This window comes from Alligator mississippiensis, chromosome 12, assembly GCF_030867095.1.
Source record: "Alligator mississippiensis isolate rAllMis1 chromosome 12, rAllMis1, whole genome shotgun sequence".
In the NCBI taxonomy this organism is placed as follows: domain Eukaryota; kingdom Metazoa; phylum Chordata; order Crocodylia; family Alligatoridae; genus Alligator; species Alligator mississippiensis.
The window spans coordinates 36,896,717-36,917,333 of NC_081835.1; the positions used below are offsets into that span (position 1 = coordinate 36,896,717).

Sequence of the window (20,617 nt, forward strand, 5' to 3'; positions counted from 1 at the left end):
GGCAGCACAAGCCGAGGCCACACTAGAGGGGGCCAAGGGCCCAGTGTGCTGCGTGCCTTGCTGTGGCAGTGTGCTCCTGCTACTGCACTGTGCATCCACTGCCCCATGCATTCTGCCACTGCCCCATGCAGCCAGGCAATTCCCACCCTGCTCCATTGCGTGCCCCTCCCACTACCACCCCCACTGCACCATTTTCTCCCTCTGCTGCACCCTGCTGATGCACCATGTGACCAGGAACCCACACTGCTGTACCACATGTAGGGTATCTCCCCACTGCACTCAGTGCTTCCCTCCACTGCACCACATGCCCCAACACTACACCACACACTTGAGTACCCCTCACTGCTGTTCCCTGTGCCCCAGATGCACTGCATGCCCAGATGCTCCCCTGCTCTGCCTGCTGCTGCACTGAGTAGCCCCACTATACTGTTCTCCCTGACTCACCCTTAGCTCTGCAGCTATGAGTTTTCCTGGTGCATTATGCCACTCAGGCACCCCAGACTGCAGATTCCTTTAGTACTGAAGGTTGTGCAGAGGCCTGGGAGAAAGGGCTGCTTCTGCAGCCAGAACACTGTTTGGAGTGGCAGGTGGGTGGGAGCCTGGGAGATGCAATTTAACCCATGTAGTCTGCGGGCTCCGATTTGGACCGCCCTATGTAAAGGAACAAGCAGCCCAAACTGCTCACTTTCCTTGCCTATCAGAGCACTCAGCAATACAAAGCTTGAATTAAGAGGTGACTTATAAAAAGTTGCAATTGTTTTAGCCTTTTGTATCCTGGTGTAGGAGCACAAGGAGATATATGGCTCATGCATGCCCCCAACAGATGCTGCTAATGAGAAAAACCTGTTCTTGCTGTGCGTGCACATTTGTAGTGGGTCATACAGTAACAGTGTTTTAAAGAAGCATTGTTTTGTTTTACAGTAAATAATAATCCTGTCTGTTTTTCCTTTTTCTACTGCTGCCATTCTGGTCTTTCTTGTTACTTCTGTCTTTACCCCAGCCAACACTCTACTCTCCATCATAGAAGCATCTCTTAAAGGTGATAGGAAGATTATTGCGTGAAGTGAAGTAGCTGTCAACTAGTTTGCCACTATCTGAAAGTAGCATGGTTTTTGGAACTATGTGTACAGTGGGAAAAAGTTAGGGCTATGTTTACATTGAAAGCATAAATACAGCCCGGTGAGATGTGAGCAGTGGGGTACCCCAGGGCTCAGTCCTCGGGCCCGCACTGTTTAAAATTGGCTGATGGGGCGCACCCAGAGAGTAATGGTGGATGGGTTGTACTCAACTTGGCACCAGATGTGAGCAGAGGGGTACCCCAGGGCTTGGTCCTCTGGCCCGCACTGTTTAACATCTTCATCAGCGACTTGGACGAGGGAGTGGAAAGCATGCTGTCCAAGTTTGCTGATGACACTAAGATGTGGGGCAAGGTGGACACACTTGAAGGGAGAGAGAGGCTGCAACTAGATTTAGACAGACTACAAAAGTGGGCAGACGAGAATAGGATGGGGTTCAACGTAGATAAATGCAGGGTGCTGTACCTTGGGAGAAGAAATCCACAGCATACATACAGGCTGGGGAGTTCCCATCTTGAAAGCACAGAGGCGGAAAGGGATCTTGGAGTCATTATTGATTCCAAGATGAACATGAGCCGCCAATGCCAGACCGCAGCCAGCAAGGCCAGCCATACCTTGTCATGCATCCAAAGGTGCATCTCAAGCCGGTCCAGAGAGGTGATACTCCCCCTCTACGTGCTTTGGTCAGGCTGCAGTTGGAGTACTGCGTCCAGTACTGGTCGCTGCACTTCAAAAGGGATGTGACCAGCCTGGAGATGGTTCAGAGGAGGGCCACCTGCTTGGTGAGAGGGCAGCAGGACAGGCCCTACAAGGAGAGACTGAGGGACCCAAACCTGTTCAGCCTCAGCAAGAGGAGGTTGAGGGGGGACCTGGTGACTGCCTACAAACTCATCAGGGGAGATCAACAGCAAATAGGTAGAGAGCCCTTTTCTCCCCAGCACCACCTGGAACAATGGTAATAAGCTGATGGAGAATAGGTTTAGGTTAGAGATCAGAAGGCAATATTTTACAGTTAGGGTGGCCAAAATCTGGAACCAGCTTCCCAGGGAAGTGGTCCTTGCCCCTACCTTGGGCAAATTCCAGAGGAGGTTGGACGATCACCTGTCTGGGGTTTTGTGAACGCAGCATTCATTCCTGCCTGTGGCAGGGGGTCAGGCTAGATGATCTGTTCAGGTCCCTCCTGACCCTAGCTACTATGAAACTATCCTCCTACCTGTGGATGAAATGATTATAGTGGAGGAAGTCTGCAGTGTAAACCTGGACAGAGTGCTGAAGTAGCAGTTGCCAATCTCGCTACTCCCAGGAACATTTGTCACTTCTGTCATGCCAAGCACAGCATATTCTACTCAGAGATCTCCCTCAGTCCCAAACGTTTGTACTCATTACACCTCACCTAAAACTAGCCAGTTTTTTTCTTGACTAACGTACACAAGCTCTATTGACTACAATAACGTTGTAGCAGAAGCAGACTGTGAGAAAGATAACGATGACGTGTGAAGAACATTTTGAAGGCTTCATCTAAAACATTGGCTTTCAAACTTTTTTTGGCTGCTTACCACTTTATCTATAAAATATTTCTGCTTGTACCCCCCACACCTGATGTGTCTCTGCATGCTCCTTCCATAGGAAGAGTGTTGACATTGACATTAATATGTGGCAACACCATTAGTTAATGACCAGCCAGAAGCTCCACTGCCATTATTAAAATTTAGGCACAAATCCCCTAGCAAAATGCCACATACCCCAGGAGGTACATGTACCTCAGTTTGAAAAACACTTTTCTAAAGGATGCTAATATTTTGGAGTACTACCTTGGAGAAAAAATTGAGAGGAAGAGTGCTGTTGAATCTTTATGCAGTGTTGCCTTCATATAGTCCTTCTCTGTATCATTTCTCACTAGAATTGCAAGTAAAATAAACACTAATATCTGGAAAACCTTATTAAAAACTGTTAAAATTAAATGATTTGTAATATGAGCAGCACTGGAAAAATGTACAATTAATAATCCAAAAAAGTAATTTATAAATGTAAGAGATCTTCAGAAATTATGTGCATTACATATTTAATATGATGTTCTGGGATTATAATTTTTTGCAAAAATTAAAAAAAATGTACTAAAATTAGTGCTTTCTGGTATCCTCTGTGGTATTAATGGTTTGTGGTATCCTACCCACACAAGATATGGTCCAAACATGGCAAAATTGCTTTCACTCCAATGTTTTTATTACAAGTCATACATTTCAGAGTGTTCTTTAAGTTCACTTAATTTATGTTGAATGCCAATGACAAATATACACTAAATAGATATATAAAATATTCATTTTACAGTACTCTCAGTATGAATATTTTACATATTTACCTATATATGCAGTCAGAACCATTAGCTTCCCACTACATGTTGCTCAGGTTCCACAACTTCAGGATAGTTATTAGTTTTGTGGGCTGTCTAATCTATGTACAATTAAAATGGTAAATGGTATGTAAAATAAAGAACATGATTGCAGTTTATATAGATACATGTTACTATGTTTGTGCTAGCTTACAGATAGTTTAGTAAGTTCCTATTAATTATGAAGCTAATGTTAAAACTTTAATGTTACCTTTATAGTTCAGAGTACATCAAATTATGTTGGTAATGAGATTTTGAGCATTTTTCAGTAAAAAGTTGCAAGGATAAATACAAAAGCCTTAAGAAGTTTTAAGGTCCTAATATCAGTTCTGCCTGTTTTAATGGCAGAGGAACTCAAAATAGAATACCTTTTAATTGCATCTTAGCCTTATTTATTTTAACAATGACCAGAACTGGCACATGACTTGGCCTTGAAATCTCATATTTTGTTTGCTATATTTTCATACATTCCATATACACATATTTAAATAAAACATTCTCAGTACAGAAACATATCCTTAATAATAACATTATTTTTACTTAATTTTCATTGTTTTTGTTAAGAAAGGAAATAATCTAATAGGAAACATCAACATGCAGTTTCCATTACAGTTTTTATAAATTATTCCTTTCTTCCTTGAAAATATCAAGCTTTTTATATAATTTACTCAAATTATAAATTGAACATTGTCAAATAAAACAAAGGATTAGTATTAAGGGTGGACAGACATGTATATAAAATACTTCAATTTCTCCCCTTTTTCAAAGGGCTTTTAGTTTGTAGTTTTTCACTAGCAGACAGACATGCTACTGCTTCCCGGTGAAAGTATCACTGCTAATCACTTTAGTGTTATTCCTGTTTTATCATTTTTATGCAGTTCCGGCCAATTGATATTGCCATAGCACTGTTTGCTATTCATCCACTTGATTTTTAATAGGGTTTTAAGACTGTATAAAGCAATGTTTGTTGCATCTGTCTGTGTCCCTTTATAGAAATCCTACCTTACAGCCTCTAAGTTAGTAGATATATTTGTTAACTGGTTAAGTTGTGGTAAACTGCCATTTTTCAATAGATTTCAAGTATTATAAAAACCAGAAACATAGGCTATTCCTATTTTAAGATTGTTTGTGAATATGCTAATTTTGTGTTACTTTCGTAAATTTCCAAGTTGCACGCTATTTGCGCTTAAAATGCAACGGAATGTTGAAGGCTGAACTTCCCAGTATTTCATAGGGTTGTTGAATAAGCTGATTCCACTGTATAATGCCTTTTTCATGCTTCTTTCTGTTGGACAGAAGTCATTTATTCCCACTTTTGGGATATTGTTATTGTGAAGGAAGACTACCTGTAAGAATAAGAAATAGAAAAATGTCTGAAAAGAGTGGTGGAGAAATTGTTAAAATGTATAATTGAGACTGTGTAAGCGATCTGATGTAAACTCCTACAGTAGGGGTGCTGAAGATAAAGTATTAAATCTCTGAAGGAATTTTTTTCCCCACACTTAGTCAATATTGTATCAGTCTTCATTTTTCATCCTGATATCACAGTGATTTGACTATTCTTAATTTTTTTTCCTTTTAATGAGTAATATGTGTAATTTTTAATAGTGGATAATATAAAGACTTAGGCAAGGTATACCCTAGAAAAGGTTTGTCAATACAACTGTTTGAGTCTACCAATCTCAAAAAGCAAAATTTCATAGATTTCATAGACATTAGGGCTGGAAGGGACCTCGGAAGATCATAGAGTCCAGCCCCCTGCCCGAGGGGCAGGAAGTCAGCTGGGGTCATAGGATCCCAGCAAGATAAGCATCCAAATTTCTCTTGAAGGTGTTCAGTGTAGGTGCTTGAACCATCTCCGATGGCAGGCTATTTCAGACCTTGGGGGCTTGGACAGTAAAGAAATTCTTCCTTATGTCCAGCCTGAAACAGTCTTGCAGTAGTTTATAACCGTTCGACCTCGTCATCCCTTGGGGCGCTCTGGTGAATAAACGTTCCCCCAGATACTGGTGGTCACCCCTGATAAACTTATAGGTGGCTATCAGATCACCCCTGAGCCTGCGCTTTTGCAGGCTAAAGAGTCCCATATCGCTCAGCCTGTCATCGCAAGGTCTGTTTTCCTGACCTGATCATGCGCGTGGCTCTTCTCTGGACTCTCTCAAGCTTCTCCACATCCTTTTTGAATTGTGGAGCCCAAAACTGGACGCTCAAAAGTACTCCAGCTGCGGCCTCACCAAGGCCAAGTACAAGGGGAGAATGACGTCCCGGGATTTGCTTGAGAAGAATCTATGGATGCAAGCCAGCATTTTGCTCGCTTTACTAGCCACAGCATCGCATTGAAGGCTCATGTTCATCTTGTGGTCAATGATGATCTCCAAGTCTCTTTCTTCCATAGTGCTAGCCAGTGTAGCACTGCCGAGCATATAAGGATGCTGCAGGTTTTTCGTCCCAAGGTGGAGAACCTTGCATTTTTCAGTGTTAAACACCTTCAGGTTCTTGTCCGCCCATTTGCTGAGCCTGTCTAGGTCAGTCTGGATCGCCCTCCTGTCTTCAGGTGTTGATGCTTTGCCCCAGAGTTTGGTGTCATCAATGAACTTGGCCAGTCCGCTTCTGACTCCAATGTCCACATCATTAATAAAGATGTTGAACAATATGGGTCCAAGGACAGAGACTTGGGGGACCCCACTGGTCACAGGGCACCATGATGATTGACTTCCGTCAATTACCACCCTCTGGGTTTGACCATGGAGCCAATTTCCCAGCCAGCGGGAAAATAAACTGTTCCATAACTTTTACTAATCCAAGGCAACTGCATCTAAGTTTGGACTTTTGCAGCTACAATAAAATTGAAAAAAACCATGCTGTCTGAGATTGCTATGTCAGAAATAGTTTTTGTAAAGACCTGGCCTCCAGGCTCAATCATTCTACCCGTTCAAGGCAGTAACCATATGCTGCCCCCACAGTGAAGAAGGGAGTTGGGTTGAGCTGGGGCTGCACTCAGGGTGGGCGGTGGCAGAGCTGGCAAGGAGGTTACAGGGGGGCTAAGGCAAATTCTGGGGTGGCTGTAGCCCCTTAGCCCCATAGCCCACCCTCCCAGTGCAGCAACCACCTGCCCTGAGCACAGCCCCGGCTCCCCAACAGACCTACCAGCTGGACGCTGTTTTCCAAGCTGTCAGGCTGGCTGTATGCATGCCATATTTACCAGTGGCATTATCGGCCACATCAAACAAAAAAAGCCGATTGCTGATAATGTCAATTTTCCTTTTATCAGTGCTGATACGTTATAGACTGATGTATCAGGGCACCTTTAAAAAGGAGAGACCCTGACTGCAATGTTACTTGCAAATAGAGCATCCAAAGAAGGGTATTTCTCAGACTGGGGAAATTAAGTAAGAGGAGGCATTCTTGGGATATGTCTGAAAGGATTCAAGTATTCCCCTGGTCCTGCTTAGATCAGAAAACACTTCTGCTCTGGTAAGTGAGTGCATCTTTTGGAGCAGGGGCAGGAAGTTATATGCATAGTGTGGGCTTCCCAAGAATCCCAGGAGTGACGTATGTGAATGGCCAGATAAGAAACTGTATTTAAACTTTGTCTTGAGAGCAAGTTTTGTTCTCTGGTTTTCTTCGGTATAGGGAAGGCTGTAGCCCCTTAGCCAGCAAGCTGAGTATCCTAGCTGACAGAAGGGTCAGAGACAGAAGCAGGTTTCTAACCTGTTTGAGCTGAATAGAAGCTGCATTCTTGGGTTTAAGATGCTGAGTAGGATCTTATCATTTTTCTGTTTGTTCTTGCACCTCTGTTTATATCTCAGCATATGGTTACTGATTTCTTAGGTTTGTTCTTATTTATTAATGAATCTTTTTGTTGTCTTTTCAACTCACTTATTGTCAAGATAAGTGTAATTTCAGGGTATTTGATCAGAAAGGCAGGCCTCATCCAAGGAAGGGGGACTTTGTTTTCTGAGTGCATGACTGGACAAGGGTAGTGTTCTTCTAGCTGGCAAAATCCCTTCTGCTAAGAGCTGCCAAGGCCTGGGTGAGACATAAAGTTGAGACGTAGGTCAGGGAAGGGGACCTTTGGATCATCTCAATCTGTTGTCAGTAGTTGAACAGGGAGATGGTTGGAATAGAAGGGCAAACCTGAAGATATGATAACACCCTGGAAGTGTGTCCTAGTAGTGCCTCTAGCAGCTGCATGCAGGGCCTGGGCATGTCAGAATGGCCATGAAATATTGTACAGTGTTTGTTGCATTCAGTAAAAAGCATTCTCAAAAAAGTCATCACTGTGCTATCCAGCTTACTGTTTGGATGTTAGCATTCATAGGATGGCAAAAGAGTTAATATTTGTGAATCAATGTATTATTGAGTTGGAAGGGATTTCAGGAATCATCTGGTTCTACCCCCTAGGAGGAATGCTACCCTTAAATCCTCTCTGGTCAATGTTTATCCAGCTTCCCCTTGAAAACCTCTAATGAAGGAGGTTCCTTGATTTTGCAGAACAGTCTGTTCCACTGCCTTACTGTTCTAATAATAAAGAAGTTTTTCTTGAGATCTAATCTAAATCTACTTTGCTTAAATTTAAGTCATTGCTTCATGCCCCATCCTCTGTGGAAGAGGAATGCAGTTAGTTCTTCTTCTTTATGGCAACCTTTCAGATATTTGAAAAACATGTACAACATATGTTAAAGGTGCCTTATTGGGGCTTATTTGTTTTTTAACTATTTCTAAAAAATAGATTTGAATTCAGCAACAGATTTCAGCTTTTTATTAAGCAAGATTTAAAAATTCTAACTTGTCCCTACAATAGATAAGATGACTTTAAGAACTTTCATTAAAGTGTTTGTACTCACTATCTTACCCTTAACTTTTAAATTAAGCATTGTTCAGATGTTCTTTCTGTAGTGCCCCAAAAAGCAGGTATTCAGATGGTATACTCTGCCTTTACATGTTCTAGTGGTACCACATATACCATATGAACAGTAACATGGAATACTAGAGGGGGTCTTTCGCTCCCACCCCCATTCCATCGTGTTCCATTCTCCCTGCCCAATTCCAATAGGTGAATGAGGGAGAGTGGCTACTATGGACTCAGTGACAGATCACTACTCTAAACCCAGCTGTTGGTGAGTGTGGGACCTGCACTGGACTTTCCCATGGGAAGCAGAGCTGAAACCCACCTGGGATTAGAGGCTGCAGCTCTTCCTGATGTGGTGACAGGCACCACTGCTGCCTGACAATTGCCAACAGTCTCTCTGGTCCCCTTCCCCCAGCATTCCGGAGAGGGCAGGCTTGCAAAACAGGCAATTCCCTATCTGCCCCGGCTGAAGAACAAGCATGCAAGGACTTTGTAGTGCTCCAGGTAGTGGGCTCTGAATTTCTGCACACTCCTCATAGAGCTATTTTTTGTAGCATTTTAGGACTTAGACTACATTTGTCCCACCATATCAGCTGTTTTAATATAAGAACAAACAATTGGTCATTCATACTCTTTGCTGTGCTAAGAACAATGGCTGATCAACCAGAAAAATTGCATATCCACAACAAAGAAGTTGTTGTTTCAAATGTCAACTTGTTTGTCTTTCTGGGATAAGTTTAAAGTGTGGTCAGTTCTGTGATCCAACTGCAACCTCCTTCTGCCCTCCATCTCAGTCCTAAAGTGCTCCCTGCAAGGGGAGGCAGGGAGGGAGAGCACCTGATTACCCCACAGGCTGTTCAGCAGGGAGGTCTCGGCTTTGTTTGTGTTGCCACTGGGTGGCAGTAGGGACAGGACTGCAGTGGCAGCAGCGACTTGCAGGCAGCCTGAGACTGGAGGCCACCTGCAACAGCCAGTGGTTTCCAGTCTGGACCAGCTGCCACCATGGCAGCAAAAGCTGAGGCTGTTTCACTTGTAGACAGGCTCCCTTGAGAACAGAGGAGCTAAAGGGCCAGCCCCCTATTGGTCTCCTAGCTGGAGAGCATCTCCATGCCTTTCTGGCAACACTGTTGTGCTCCAGCCAGGAGGCTGTGAACGACCCAAAGAACCTCATCTATCCATCCTTAGCGCTCTATTTTTTTGTAAGGAATAAACTTTGTAGCACTACAAAAATAACATGTTAAAGGTTGGAACAGATGTTGCCTTTCCTTGCCTTTATGCCACCATAAAAAAATTTTGGCAGCACAAAAGCCAAACAAACACATGTCCATACCCTTTTTTGCACCACAAGCTCCAAATTTGTGGCCATGACAAAGGTGATAGTAGATTATGCTGCTTTATTGGAATGGATGTCTGTTTTATGGTGGGAGAGCGTGGGCAGATGGAGCTGCCTGCTGTCTCCAACCACAATGGACGGGTGCTCTGGAGACTTGAGGGACCTGATGCTGCATACCCTGGGAATTCTTGGGAAAGATCAGGCCACTCAAGTCCCTGGAGCACCAGAGAGACACCCCAGGGAATTTCAGGGCATATCTTGATGAGCAGGGAAAGCTTACGTTACCTCTTATTCTGCATCAGGCCCCTGGGTTCTCTCTCTAAGCAGGGAAAGCCAGCAGTTCCCTGCTTATGGAGTTGTACCCTGGGAGATGCAAGAGCTGGGGAATTGCTGGTGCTGTATGCCTCCACACTGGGACCCATGTCAGGTCCTGCACTGGCCCATGCTTCGTGCAGAGGGTCAGGTCAGTGTGAGTCCTGGGGAATCCCCGATTTCCTGTGCCTCCATGCTGTGATCCCTGTTATCCATAACTCTATGTGAAACATGGGTTGGTATGGGTCCTAGTGTGGAGGCATGGGATCACATGGGTCCTAGTGTTGAGGCATGGGGAGCCAGGAATTTCCTTGCTCCCATGCTGCTCTGCTTTGGGACCCATGCACCTGTGTGAGGTGCAAGTTGGCACAGGGCCCAGTGTGGGTCCCAGCATGAAACCAGGGAGTGCTGGGAATTCCCCAGCTCACTGGCCTACCAGGTGTGCATCACCATGAGCAGGGAACCCTAGGCTTTCGCTGCTTAAAGAGACATGCCCCTGGGATCTCCCCAGCATGTCTCTTTAAGAAAGGAACCCTAGACTTCCCCTGCTTACAGAGGTGCCTGAGACATCTCGGAGACTACATCTCTGTAACTGGCGAACCCTGGGCTTTCCAGGCTTAAAGGGACAACCCAAGTACCCAATGCAGAATGAAGGGTTATGTGTTCTCCTTGCTAAGGGATTCCTCACCTTCCTTACCGACCCATATATGAAGCATGGCTTGTCACAGGACCAGGATGGGTCCCAGCTTGGAAGCACAGGGCTTCAGAAATTCCCCAGCTCCTGTGCCTTCTCACTTCTTCTTGCCAGAACCTGCACTCGCCTGCGCTTTACCCAGAAGGATTTCAAGGAGCAACATATGTTTTACCCAATAAAGCAGATCGGCTGTAGCAGGATGAGTCCTGCCACAGTTGATCTGCATCAGTTTGGCAATGTCTGTTTCTACCCCAAGGTCTAAGAATTTCATGTAGCACTTGTAGTGCTACAGATCTGTTCATGACATAACAGTGGGTTAATAGTACAGGGATTTATCTCATGTATAACATGTCTCTTTCTATAAAACTGCATGTTTTTCACCATATGATTCAGTACACTACACTAACAATTTTGGTTGTGCACTTTTGGCTCTTTTCTGATTTTTTCCACTGTTCACATTTCTATCAAGTATGGTTTAAGTTTAACACGTGACTGTTACACACTGAATTAAAAAGAACAGTGGATTAAGGAATACTTTTTTGGAATGATTAAAAAAAATGATAATCCATGATGCCAATGCTAATTTTACAGGATAATATCAAGCTACCCATTAAGGCTAGCAAAAATATTCTGTAGTGTTGGAACGCTTCGTTGATTGACCTTGCGGTAGAATAAAGTCATGGTTATAGCAGTTTAGAAAGATTAGATTTTAAAGTTACATTATTCTGTTTATTGTATCGACTTTTTCTACCCCATTATACAATACTAGATTATATATAGTAAGGGTGTGCAAAGTGGGCCATATTTGATTTGGATTTGGCCAGATTCAGGGGACAGTGATTCAGTTCACTGATTCGGATCGCTGTCCCAATTCGATTTGGCTGAATCCAAATCTGAAGATTCGATTCTGATTCGGAGAATCAGTGATTTGGCCATAGACACAGCTTTATATGTTTTTTTCTACATACCTCGAGGTACCACGTGCGGCTTGTGAACACTGAGATGGTGGGGTGGATGGAGCATCCCACAGGAGCGTGGGGGGGGCCCTGTGTGCTCAGCAGTGGACCCAGAAGTGGACCGAAGGTACATTTTCAGGTCCGCCGCTGAGCACACGGGCCCCCCCCGCCCCCCATGCTTCCATGGAACGCTCCATCTGCCTCACCATCTCAGCATTCACGACCCACGTGGTACCTTGAGATATGTAGAAAAAAATATATAAATCTGTGTCTATGGCCAAATTGTCAAATCTCTCCAAATCGAATCAAATTGGAAGCCTCCGATTTGGAGAGATTACTGGATCTCCTGTAATGCCAGTTATTATAATTAAAATTAAATCTGCCATTACACAATTTCTCCTATGTACTACCCGGCCCCCCCTCCCCCCCCCCCCCGATATGTCTTGTGTATCCCCAGGGATATGTGTACCACAGTTTGGGACCCCCTGCTCTAACCACACAGCTAAACAAAATAAAGGAAAAAAATGAACAAACAAAAACAGGGATAGTATACTACCTGCAGATATTTTAGATAAGGCAATCCAGGAGGAACTTTCTTCAGCTTATTTCTTTCAAGATGTATTTCTCGCAAACTTGGAATATTAGCAAGACTTCCATTTTCCACATCTTTAATTTTATTGTTGCCCAGACCCAATCTAGAAAGAACACAAGAAAGCTTACCTCCTCATGCATGGATATTTATATTAGCACTAGCAAAATGCCCGTCATGAATGACAAATGAATTTCAAATAACAAAAACAAACAGGCAGATTTGACTTTTTATATGTATTATAAATAAAGTTAATATGTGTAAAACTTAAATAAAGTAGGCTGAACACTTAAAGATACAAATTGCTTCCTTGTTCTGTGACTTGATATGCCACTGGGGTTGGTTACCCGATCTTCCTTTGGGTTGTTTACAATTTGGTTAACCATTCAGATGGTTTGGCAGGAATCAATTATCATCAGATATCTCCTTAAAGACTATGTTTTTGGTGAATATTTTCTCATTGCTGTTTAGATTTCCTTGTTTGCTTGCCACCGGTGAAATGTATATTCTTAAGTTGTTTCCATTCCTGGTTCTCATTAGGGCCACATACAAATGTCCATGGGAAAACACTGGTTTTGGTAAGTAGAGTCCAACAGAGTCAAAAGTTTATCCTTGCGGTTTATTAATTGTTATTGCAAACACTGTTATGGGAAATTGTCTCCTTTTCAGAATGAAAGGTAGTTGTATGTCTGATGGAGGCAAATCAATTTGAGGAATGATGACACACACTCCTATATTAGTACCTGTAATTATTTCAGCATCTAGGAAATTTTAGTGTAATTCTCTTATTACTAGTTGAGTTCCATTGCACAGTCCCAATTTTGGGATTCATATTTCTGATTAACATAACAACAGCACCAATTTTCAATTGCACTTTGTGTGGTGGCAGTCCTGATGGTGTTTGTGTATTTAAAAATTCAATGGGATAAATAGTTTGATTTTTGGAATCATCTATGATCATAGAATCTGTGCTGTAATATTTTTTGATTTCATCAGGCAGCAGTTATAATTTCAGTATTCAGTTCCACAGTGTGTTTATTTTTAGGAGTTATGATAATTTTCTTTGCATCCCATAAACTGCTGTGACAATGGAGTCCATTTCAGTAAAGGTTTCTACTATTTCAATTAGATCTGGTGGCAACCTATAATCATTTGACATAGTTCCTTCACCAATTTTGAGAGTCCATTAATTGAATCGATGTTGTCTTTCAGTTCACAGGTTTTGTGGAAATTTGATTTTGGTGAAATGTGACCACAGATGATTACTTTTTATGCGTGTCTCAGTCGTCTCCATTCTTGTAGATCTTACTATGACTGGTAATGTTTGTCTGAAGTCTCCACCTAACAAAAGCATTTTTCCTCCAAAGGGCATATCATTTTGCATAATCTATTTCAACATCAAAAATCAGTGCATCTAAGTGCATGAGTGTGCATCATAGTGGCTTAATGAAGTATAATGAATGTGGCCTTTTTCAGTCTGGCAGCTTCAGGTGAACGTAAGCTCATATGTGAAGTAGATGTTTCAAGTATTGGGATAGGTAATTTGAAGCCACTGTGTATTCTTCCTCATTTTAAATGAAGACCAGCTAGTCCCATTGTTGCAAAAGGGAGAACAATTTGTTCAGTTCCTCTAATGTAACACATTAAGGTGTTATATAAGTATGTTTTCCCAGATCCTCCAGGTCCATCCAAATAAGAGCAGCTATTTGCACTGTCTCCATTTATAGCGGTAACAATTTGATCGAAGGCATGTTTCTGTTGTGCATTGAGGTTTCTAATTTGTTGTTTTGCCTCTGCATATTCTTCAGTGATGTCATAAAGGGTGTCATTATTTTGTTCTACAGTCACCCCTGGGTCAGGGAGACCAAAAGAAGTACAATTCAGTCCATGAACCACCAATAATTCTTGTATATCCAGCAATGCCTTTTGTACTGCCATGTCATCATCATGATGTCTCCTATGGCCCTCTGTCATGGCATCCCTAAATTGTTCCCATAGCTGAAATGGATTCGATGGCTTGCAAAATATGCAAATGAATGCAAACATGTGTGTCAGCTGTCTGGACATTTGAATTCCACATGCTTCCTCCAGACAGCAGCTTCAGTCTTCATCATCGGCCAGCAAATTTTGTCATCTTGCTGCTTCTTGAAATGTATTGCAGAGGACATTGTTAATGGTACATAGTTTTTCAAAATTGGTTGCTCTATGGACATGAAATAATAGTACTCTTAAACAGAATCTTACTATATCAGTTGGACTCACTGAATACATCCTAGGGAGAATGCTGTCTCCACCTCTTTGTCTTTTTTGCCAAACGCCTTTTTGAAATACATAATGGTATGGAATTTCGCAGTTTAAATACTGTTGCACTTTGGGGCAATTGTGATATAATGAAAACCGAGTGTTTAAAGTTGTTTTTGAAATGTCTGTGTGTCGATGGCCTCACATTCATGTCCAGGTTGAAAATATACTGATTGTTGGAATGGCAAATGAACTGCTAATCTAATGATTCCATGAGATCTATCATGCATATGGCTTTCCAGCAATCTCCACATAGCCTCTGGTGGTGTCACATACCTTGCATTAAGGTTATTAGCTATCTCATCATGTTGTAGTCATTGATTATTTACTATTTTAATATTGGTGCATTAAAGTCATACCTTTTGTTAAATGTATTTAAAGATATATTTGATGGACTTTATTGATGTGCATACTTCAGCATTGATATGAGCGTTGTATTTTAACAAAATGTATTTATTGTATGGAACAACATAACGTCTGTCTACTGTGTGTTTGCCTACTTGGATTCTACATGTTTGGCTTCTTTTATATAAAGGATATCCATTGACATTGTCTATTGTTTCTTGTTGAAATTTCTTGTAAAATCTTTGGTACACTTTCTCTCACTCATGCATGGTGAATTATTGTTTAAAGTACCACATGGTCCATGTATCATGTATTTTTTCACTATGTCATATAAAACTGGGTCTGTATCTGGATCGGGAATTTTGGCACTAACTATACAATCAACGGCTGCTTGTGTGACAAGTTTGTTTTCCAATATAAATAGCATGTGCGCATGCGGGAGTCCTGTTTTTTGAAACTCAATTGTGTACACATGGGGGATTACTGGACCAAGTAGTTTATGTTTTATGACATCATCCAGTAAAGATGCCAACTTAATTTTGAATACTCTTGCCATTAAGTCTGGTCTGTCTGAGGGTTTTTGTCCAGGAAACAAATTTTCTTGACTAGCAGGCCATTCTGGATTTGCAGTGAATGCAATAAACAGATCTGGGTGTCCATATTTCATAGATTCATAGATGTTAGGGTCGGAAGGGACCTCAATAGATCATCGAGTCCGACCCCCTGCATAGGCAGGAAAGAGTGCTGGGTCTAGATGACCCCAGCTAGATGCCTATCCAACCTCCTCTTGAAGACCCCCAGGGTAGGGGAGAGCACCACCTCCCTTGGGAGCCCGTTCCAGACCTTGGCCACTCGAACTGTGAAGAAGTTCTTCCTAATGTCCAATTTAAATCTGCTCTCTGCTAGCTTGTGGCCATTATTTCTTGTAACCCCTGGGGGCGCCTTGGTGAATAAATCCTCACCAATTCCCTTCTGTGCTCACTATTGCCATGGCATTGTGATATCATTCTCTCATATTTCTTGGTCTTCCTTGGAATGATGATGGTAAAATGACAGTTTTTCCTACTTGCACACTGGAGGTTTCAGCAGTTTCCATTAAGAAGTCCATCAGACCACTGTATTGCATTACTCTAAGTTTTCCTTGTTGTTGCGTAAGGTAATTTAAACTGTTTGCCTCAACTTGTACATGTGAATCTACAATCCACCACTGAGTCAATTTTCCTCCATGTAAAATTGGATTAAATTCATTTTGGCGAACTGTTGTTTGAGCAACTTTGAATTGTAACATGGACATGTTTTTCTGTGCTGAAGTCTCATATCCAGGAAGATATACGCAAAGCTGGATGTCAACCTGGTTCACCATATGGATAAAACAGAACAAATGTCATGGGATCTAAGTTAGCATTCAAAGTACTTATATTTTCAAAGCCTTGGGATCTCAAATAAATTCTTATTTGCTTATGGAAAGGTGGTTCCCCATCATCATTCCAGAAAATCGTGGCAATTTCATCATGTGAGAACGGGGTGAAGGGAGCCGCCAGACTGGGGGGTTGAGGAGGTGGCACCGCTGGTGGAGGCTTCCACTTTTCCTCAGCTGGCCTTGCCACTAATTCATGGCAAAGCCCAATTGATTTTTTTCAAGTGTGTGGAAAAGGAGCCGGAGGGAGCCACTGAACTGGAGGTTTTGAGGAGGCAGCAGTGCCAGTAGAGGGGCTCCCACTTCTCTTCAGCTGGCCTCGCTGCTATTAAATTGCGATTCCCAATTGATTTATTTCTAATTATTTATTTCTGATGTGTGGAGGTGGGGCAGAGGGTGCCACCGCACCGGAGGCTGGAGGAGGAGGTGGCGCTGGCAGAGGGGCTCCCACCTTTCCTCAGCTGGCCCTGCTACTTGTAAAGTGCTCGTGACAATTTATTGATTTCGAAGGTGTGGAGGTGGGGGGGAGGGAGCTGCTGCATGGGAGGCTGCAGGAGGAGGTGGTGCCAGTGGAGGGGCTTCTGCCTTTCCTCAGTTGGTCCCGCTGCTTGTAAAGTGCTCGTGCCAAGTTATTTTTTTGCCATGTGTGGAGGTGGGGTGGAGGGAGCCACCACAGCAGAGGCTGCAGGAGGTGGTGGCGCCAATGGAGGGGCTCCTGTTTTAAGTCTGCTGGCCCTGCCCCTGACTGCCTAGCCAATTGGCGCATGTGCAGTGGGCAAAAGCATTACGGACAGACACACAGACAGACAGACTAAGCCTTTTATTATATTAGATTTTGGAGCATTCTTTTTTGAGCAAATTCTATACACATAATTACACATGGAAAAACAAAATAGTCAGAACAACGGAGGGGGGAGGAAGATATTAATGTTCAGAGAATTAAAATCAGCTATGGTCTATATGATTAATCTAGTGCAGAATGTTTGCTCAATTTCAGCTCCACTTAAAGACACTATTTTCCAGATTTCAGTACTTGTCCTGTTGGGTTGTAAAAAGGTAATCAAATTATTGTGTGAATAAAATATAGTACTCATAGCTAGTAAATACGCTTCTGTACTATGAGAGCTTATTGTTTTAGCGTGGAGACAGTAGAAGGAAAACTGAAGTTATCCATCCTACTTTTAAAGTACTCAAGCACAGTAACTCTACCTCTCCTTTTTTTACTTCTGGGTTTGCTTTTCATATTGATATTGGGCTTATTCTAAGTCTGAGTTGTCCAACCATTTTCAACCTGAGACGTAACAATATTATTTCAAATTAATAAGAGACCAAGACTAGAATGAATGGATAGTTTTATCCCTGTTAGTCATTCATTGGTCCTCAGTCCTAGTTTCTTCAGAAACTCTGAATGAAGAGCCTGCAGTTGACTTGTATTTTTAATACCAAACTTTTAGTTCAAAACTGTTTGGTCATTTTTTCAGAAAGCTAACTGGGCATGGAAAGGTAACTGGTGGCTTAGTACTTCAAGTCCTACTTTAAATGTCTCCATCTCCCCAAGAAATGCACTCCTTTCTATGTTTTAAACTCAACATTATCATCTTGGACCCTGTTAATTCCAAGAGTCCCAGTCTCCAAAGGAAATGTTTCTTTCTACAGCAACTGCCTCACCTCTCTAACTAACTCTCAGGAAATTACTCTCTCTCTCCCTGTGTCATTTTGAGTGTCCCTGGGAAAGGGTATCCAACATCTGACTCTGAAGCACATATACTGCTTGTGTAAGTTAGTATTACAAGGCATTATGTCAAGACAAAGACAGGTGTCAAGACTAATACAATACCTCGGGACCCAAAATGGTGGCAATGATTACAATATTTTTAATTAGTAATCAAATGCATTTTTTCTGCTTAACATAATTTCCCCCTAAACCACATTAGGGTTGTCATTTTTCTGATGAAATAACAAAAGAAATGTTTAAGCTAAATTTTCTTTAAAAGTATCCATGCTTTTCCTTACTGTGGCACATACTAAAACCACTTAATAGCTTGATGTTTACCTCTCCCTTAAGTTTGTTACAAAACTATTGAAGAAAACTGTGAAAATACTGACCTTTTACAAAGTAATTATTCTAGGAGGAAGGATTTTGCATATTTATTCTTACCTTTGTAGATCTTTATACCGAATAAAATCCTCAAGTTCAATCATTGAAATCTTGTTGTCATCTAAGTGAAGTTCCAGTAGGGAGGATGGTAACTCTAATGAGAGAAATATCAATGCAGTTTTATACATCTTCAGTTAAAATGTTTATATTAAGTTGCCAATAACTTCCTCTTTTTAATTTTGTGGTGGACTAAGAAGGTGTTGGAAGGGGCTGATTTGTTGTCTAGATCAAGTAGGTATACAGTAGATGTAATTGTACAATCTGGACTTTCATTAATAGTTTAAATTGATAGATTTGGGTTTTTTAAGAATTATATTTCAGAATGTGTTATCTCCAAAAATTTTAAGATAATAATAAACTTTGGCTAATGCTTTTTGTTCAGAAACCTAGTTTTTAAAAGAAATTGCTATGTTTGTTCAAACCTTAGAGTAAGCAAATGTACAGACAAATTAATGAGAAGGCCTTTGTCGCAGGGCACCTTAGTGCCCTGCTCCTAGAGAGTGGAAACTGCCAGGGAGAGAGCCCTGGCAGGACATAATGAGCACAGCTGCGGGTTGCCTGGGGCAACCAGGAAGTCAGCTGACTGGAGGGGGCAGGGCCTGGCCCTCATAAAGCCCAGGGCTGAGGCCAGGCTGTCAGTTCCCTGCCAGCAGCCAGAGAGGCAGGAGCTCTCTCAGTCATGACACAAGAAGCAGTGAGAACCGTAAGTACTGTTTGAGTAGGGTTACAGAAAGCAGCTCGGGAGGCTTGAGCCGTGGTGTTAAGTTATAGCTAGGCGGCTTCAATTTGTGTTACAGCCTAGGGGCTTGTGGTTTTGCTTTGGCGTTGTTATTTATTAGACCGGTGGTTTGGGCGAGGCTATTAGGGGTTGGAGGAGGCCTCGTAGGGACCCCCAGGGGTGTGGGGCCCTAGCACCAGTGAGGGCACAGTATTCTCAGGGGGAACCCCCAGCAGTGTGGGAACCCCGGCGCCAGGGAGGGCGCAGTGTACTCATAAAAGGACCCACAGTGGCGTGGGGACCCCGGTGCCAGCGAGGGCGCAGTATTATTAAGGAGCCCAGTGTGGGCACAGCAAGCCCCAGCGAGGGGGCAGTATTATTAGGGAGCCCAGCTTGGGCACAGCAAGCTCCAGAGAAAGGGAACTACTGAGCAGCCCAGTGCGGGCACGGTGAGCCTCTGAAGAAGGGCTTAGCGCTGCAGTAAACCCCGGAGAAGGGTGAAGTACTGCGGTGAACCCCGGCAAGAGGGGTAGTGGTGCGGTGATCCCTGAGAGAAGGGGGTAGCAGCGCGGTGGGCCCGAGAGTCAGGGGGCGTAGCCGAGAAGTCCCCAGAGTGGGCGCAGAGAGCCCCAGACAGGGGGCAGTATTTTAGAAGCCCGAGTGTGGGCGCAGAGAGAGCCCCAGAAAGGGGGCATTATCGAGAAGCCCCAGCGCAGGCATAGCAGGCCCCAGGCGGGGGTGACATTACGGGGAAGGCCCCAGAGAGGGGCAACATTACAGGGAGGCCCCGAGTGGGCTCAGAGAGCCCAAGAGGGGGCAGCACAACAGAGGAGGCCCCAGAGAGACGGGCGAGTGTACGTATAGAAAGACAGACCAACGTCTATCCCATCTGCGAGGCTTGGGGCGTGGTATCAGGGGTGGTTGGAGCCACGCGTAGCCCATAAGGCTAGGGTGCCTGGGAAGCACCCATCATACAGGGAGACCCCCGGTGGGTCCGGGAAAACACGGGGACAGAGGTCCCAACTAACTGTGCCCAAGGAGACGTGAGGCAGCCTCCCAACTTAACTTAAGATCAAAGACGTGGCGGATGAGAATAGAGGGTGCCCTTGGGCCAACTTGGCACGGAGGAAGGGGCCTCAAGGAGATCACGGCCCTCCTGGAGGACCCTGCTGTGACAGTCTTCTAAACGCTTTAATTATAGTACTGATTACTTCCATTTCTGGTGTCTTTCTCTTTAATTATTCTCATTTAATTTGTATTCATACAGCCAAACTCCACTGCATATAGTTGTGTCTCCATGTATAGACTCAAAGAAATCATCATATGTACTGTTAATAAAGATGATGGACACTTGATTGTGCCATTGTTTGGACATTTTCATGTTTGGGAGTAACTGAGAGAGAGTCCCTTGTTTTATCAGCAGAGAATCATGCTTGGTATGGAGTGAATGTTTTTCTCTGCACAAAGAGTAAGACTA

General features: G+C 43.1%; 2 protein-coding genes across 7 annotated transcripts in view; one reads left to right on the forward strand and one right to left on the reverse strand.

Moving 5' to 3' along the window:
• Positions 1-20,617, forward strand: part of CENPP (centromere protein P) — a 296,268-nt gene that overhangs the window by 121,073 nt on the left and 154,578 nt on the right. The window contains exon 8 of one of the 5 annotated variants that reach the window (XM_059716055.1): positions 14,046-15,054. The exons of the other annotated variants lie outside the window; for them this stretch is intronic. Coding sequence (XP_059572038.1) covers positions 14,046-14,186 — 141 coding nt within the window. The 3' untranslated portion in view covers positions 14,187-15,054. Of the gene's footprint in view, positions 1-14,045; positions 15,055-20,617 lie in introns of those variants that run through there. 5 annotated transcript variants of the gene reach the window in all.
• Positions 3,278-20,617, reverse strand: part of ASPN (asporin) — a 56,069-nt gene continuing 38,729 nt past the window's right edge. For both annotated transcript variants that reach the window (XM_019477362.2, XM_006261120.4), the window contains exons 6-8: positions 18,423-18,516; positions 12,169-12,307; positions 3,278-4,811 (exon numbers count right to left, since the gene is read on the reverse strand). In XM_019477362.2, the coding sequence (XP_019332907.1) occupies positions 4,614-4,811; positions 12,169-12,307; positions 18,423-18,516 (431 nt within the window). In that variant the 3' untranslated portion in view covers positions 3,278-4,613. The remainder of the gene's footprint in view (positions 4,812-12,168; positions 12,308-18,422; positions 18,517-20,617) is intronic.